Source organism: Fringilla coelebs (genome assembly GCF_963513975.1).
Source record: "Fringilla coelebs genome assembly, chromosome: 12".
NCBI lineage: Eukaryota > Metazoa > Chordata > Aves > Passeriformes > Fringillidae > Fringilla > Fringilla coelebs.
This window is the reverse complement of record NC_140038.1, coordinates 1,974,747-1,978,216: the sequence shown is the minus strand read 5'-3', so window position 1 is coordinate 1,978,216 and position 3,470 is coordinate 1,974,747. Positions and strand designations below refer to the sequence as shown.

The 3,470-nt window shown below is 63.9% G+C and overlaps 1 protein-coding gene across 1 annotated transcript; it reads right to left on the bottom strand.

The window, feature by feature from the left end:
• Window positions 1-313: 313 nt before the first annotated feature.
• On the bottom strand, window positions 314-2,306 carry LOC311158179 (uncharacterized protein; the record flags this gene model as incomplete). Its single annotated transcript, XM_084213430.1, has 4 exons — window positions 314-513; window positions 801-857; window positions 1,132-1,362; window positions 2,222-2,306. 4 exons carry the CDS (start codon window positions 2,304-2,306, stop codon window positions 314-316), a joined length of 573 nt encoding a protein of 190 aa, XP_084069556.1.
• Window positions 2,307-3,470: the final 1,164 nt, after the last annotated feature.

Sequence of the window (3,470 nt, the reverse complement as noted above, 5' to 3'; positions counted from 1 at the left end):
TAACATATATATATATATATATATATATATATATATGTGTGTGTGTGTGTGTGTGTGTCTGTGTTTTACTTAATATAGTAACATATATAAATTATGTTACTATAATATAATATAGTAACAGATTATAAATAATGTTACTACATAACACACTATTTTTTACATAACTATATAAAATATATATATATATATTTATATAATATATACAAAACAAAAGATACTCTACTTGCAATTAAAAATATAAATAAGAAATGGAAAAGAAAAGAGAAAATCTAAAAGAAAAGGAAAATTGCCCCGGCAAAGAGAGCCTCCCAGTTTAGCTCTCCCCAGAGCTCCCGCAGTGCAGCCAGCTGAGGCCGGAGAGGCGAGGCCGAGTCCTGCGTGCCCTGCGCAGCTGATCTTGCAGCCTCTGGAAGATGGTGTATGGCCCACGCTGTATTGCCCGGAGGACACGCAGTGTTTGCAGTGCCAGCTGGGACAGGGCACTGCTGGTGTCCTCCGTCAGGCGTTCCAGGGCTGCAAGAGAGAGGAACAGAGGCACGGTCAGAAGCTGCATCTGCGGGGAGGCGAGGAGAGAGCCCCCTTGCAAGGGCCATCCCAGCCGGCTCTTGGCATGGCCAGGAGTGGGGAGCAGGCAGCCAGGGGATCAGGCTGAAGCTGCTGGCCACGAATGGCACACGTGGGCCTGAAATGTCAGTGTGCGCTGCCCACGGGAGCAGAGCCCTCCGCAGGCGGGGCGGGGCTGGCGGCTCTCGCCCCGCCGCCGGGCCGGTCGCCTTGCTCAGCCCGCTGCCCTCACTCACCAGTGCAGATCAGCTGGAGCTCTTGCTGCTGCCCCCTCAGGTGCCGCCCGGCCATCCCTGTGAACACAGAGCCTGTCACGGCCCCAGCGGCACAGCTCCCTGCCAGCGGCGCTGTGGGCGCTGTGGCCACACGGCCTGCTGGCCAGGGAAAGCTCAGGCCGGGCCCTTGCCGCACGCTGCCGCCCAAGGGCACGGCTGCCAGAGGGCGGCAGCGGCGCCGAGGCCAGGCGGGGCTTCAGGGCGCCGGGCGCGGCTGGTGCTGCCGGGCCGGCAGGCGGGGCTGGGGCCGAGCTGCGGCGGGCCGGGGAGGGAGCCCGGCCTCGTGGCTCACCCATGAACCTGATGGCCGCCTCTCGCAGGGGCTCCTGTGGGCTCTCCAGGTAGCGCAGGGCCCGGCGCAGGTGCTCGGCCGCTCTGCTCCTGTCCTCTGCCAGCTGGAGAGAGCGGCGGGAGGGAAGGCTTGGCGCGGGCTCAGCCCCTCGGCCGGGCGCTGCCTGCGCCCAGCCCCGGCCTCCCCTGCCCGCGCAGCCCTGAGGCGCGGCCAGCAGCCGCTGGCGCCGGGCTCCCGAGGGGAGGCGGCAGAGGGCCGGCTGCTGCCCGGGGAGCCGCGGTGCCGGCCCCGCCCCGCAGGCCCGCCGGGCCGGGGCTCCATGGGCGCCCGGCTCAGGCCCACGGGAGCCTGGAGAAGAGCCCGCGTGGCCTCTGCGTGCAGCAGCGGGCAGGGGCACAGCCGCCCGGCCCGCACGCTGAGCACCGCCCTCGGGGGCCTTCTCCAGGCTGGGGCTGGGCCTTGCAGGCCGTCCTTACCAGGATCTCGGCAAACTTGGAGAGTTTCTCTTTCTTCGCAGTTCTCTCGAGATCCTTCCTTTTCAGGAACTTGACCGCACCAAGCAGCGTTTCCCGAGAAGCCTGGAGAGCAGCAGAGACGCGGAGATGGCCCCGCAGCCCAGGCCATGGGCCCCGTGTGTCTGTGCCATGGCCTGGAGGAGGCAGCGGGCCAGCAGGCGCAGGGCAGGAGGCGGCCGAGACCCCTGCCAGGAGAAGAGGAGCAGCCCACGAGTGCTCACCTCTGCCACATGCTGATTCTCATCATGGCAGCGGAAGAACAGTGGGAGCAGGCTCTGCCACACTTGTGTCATCAGGGGCTCTTTTCCTTCTTCTTCTACAGCAGACATCAAGCGTTGAAAGACAGTCATGGAGAGCTGCTGCACCTGGCTATCAGCCTGTAGAAGAGGAAGGAAAGAAGAGCTCAGCATGGGCCGCTTCTGGCCCACATTGGCGCAGGCCTGCATCTGCACAGGGCACCAAGTGTGCGGGCAGCAGCCAGTGGCCGTGGCTGGGGGCGCAGAGCCTTACGTTGTCAAAGAGCGGCAGGATCACCTTTGCCAGCTGCAGGGCGATGGGGCTGGGTATGCGGGCACCGTTGTCCAGGAAGAGATAGCCCAGTAGAACGGTGGTGATCCTGAGCCGCGGGAGCTCGGCCAGCCTTTCGGTCAGGCTCCACATTCTTTCGGCCTGTGCGGAAGGCAAGTTTGTGAAAGGCCACCCTGCTGCCGTGCGGCGGGGCCCAGAGGCCAAAGGCCTGTGGCCAAGTGCTGGGGCACTGAAGCGGGAGGCAGGAGAGCTGGCTGGGAGCAGCTGCCCCAGCGCCCGAAGCCCAGGCGAGGCCAAGCCACTGCGTTGCCCGGCCCCGCGCTGCCTGCACGGCTTCAGCCGCTGCCCCCTTCTTCTCACCAGCGGGGAAGCGTCCCTTTGCGGGAGGAGGACCCTGAGAAGCTGGCTGCCAATGTCTGCGCGCTCCCTCCGCAGGTGCCATGACAAGACGTCCATGACGCTGTCCCTGCATTCCCTCAAGTCCAGGCACTCGAGGACCTGAAAGGCACAGGGCAGTGACGGGGGAGCCGGCCGGCAGGAGCCCGGAGCCGCACAGGCCTGGGCCCAGGCAGCAGCACAGGGCGCGGGCACCGTCCCGGGCGGCTGCGGCCACCAGAGGGCAGAGAGCTGGCAGGCAGCTCAGCCAGGTAGTGCTGGCCTTCAGGCTCACCTCCGCAAGGAATGCCAGGGCAGGGAAATCCCAGTAGGGCATCCCTGTGCCGAGCATCTCAAGGAGGCAGCATAAGATGCACTTAGACAAGTGCCTGGATGCGTGGCGCATCTCCCTGGAAGGCGGAAAATGGCACTAAGACCCTGAGCCAGGGGGAGAAGCCTCTGCCAGCACTGAGTCACACAGTTCTTGTCTTTCCCCAGCACCCTGCCGGGGGACCTGGGCCCTTGGACATGCATGTGGCTGCTCCTGGGCACCCTCCTTTGCAGGCCTTTGCCAGTCTGCTTGGCTCTCCCTCGTCCCTTTGGCCCACAGCCGCGGGGACCCTGTGCGACAGCCCGGGCACAGGGCACAAATGCCGGGAGCAATGGGGACAAGGGGGGTCTCACCCGGCCAGCAGCGCCACGGCATAGTGGTGGCTATCAACGCAGAGCAGCGCGTCCCAGCCACGCTTGCCTTCCATTGACAGCACCACGTGCTCACACTGGAGAAGGCAGAGCAGGCACTTCAGGGTCTGCACTGCAAACCTGTGTGCAGAGCAAAGCCCAGGTCACGCTGGCACTCACTGGCTCCTTGGCAGGCCACGCGGCAGGGATAGGGCGACTGGGATGGAGCACCTGTTGGGG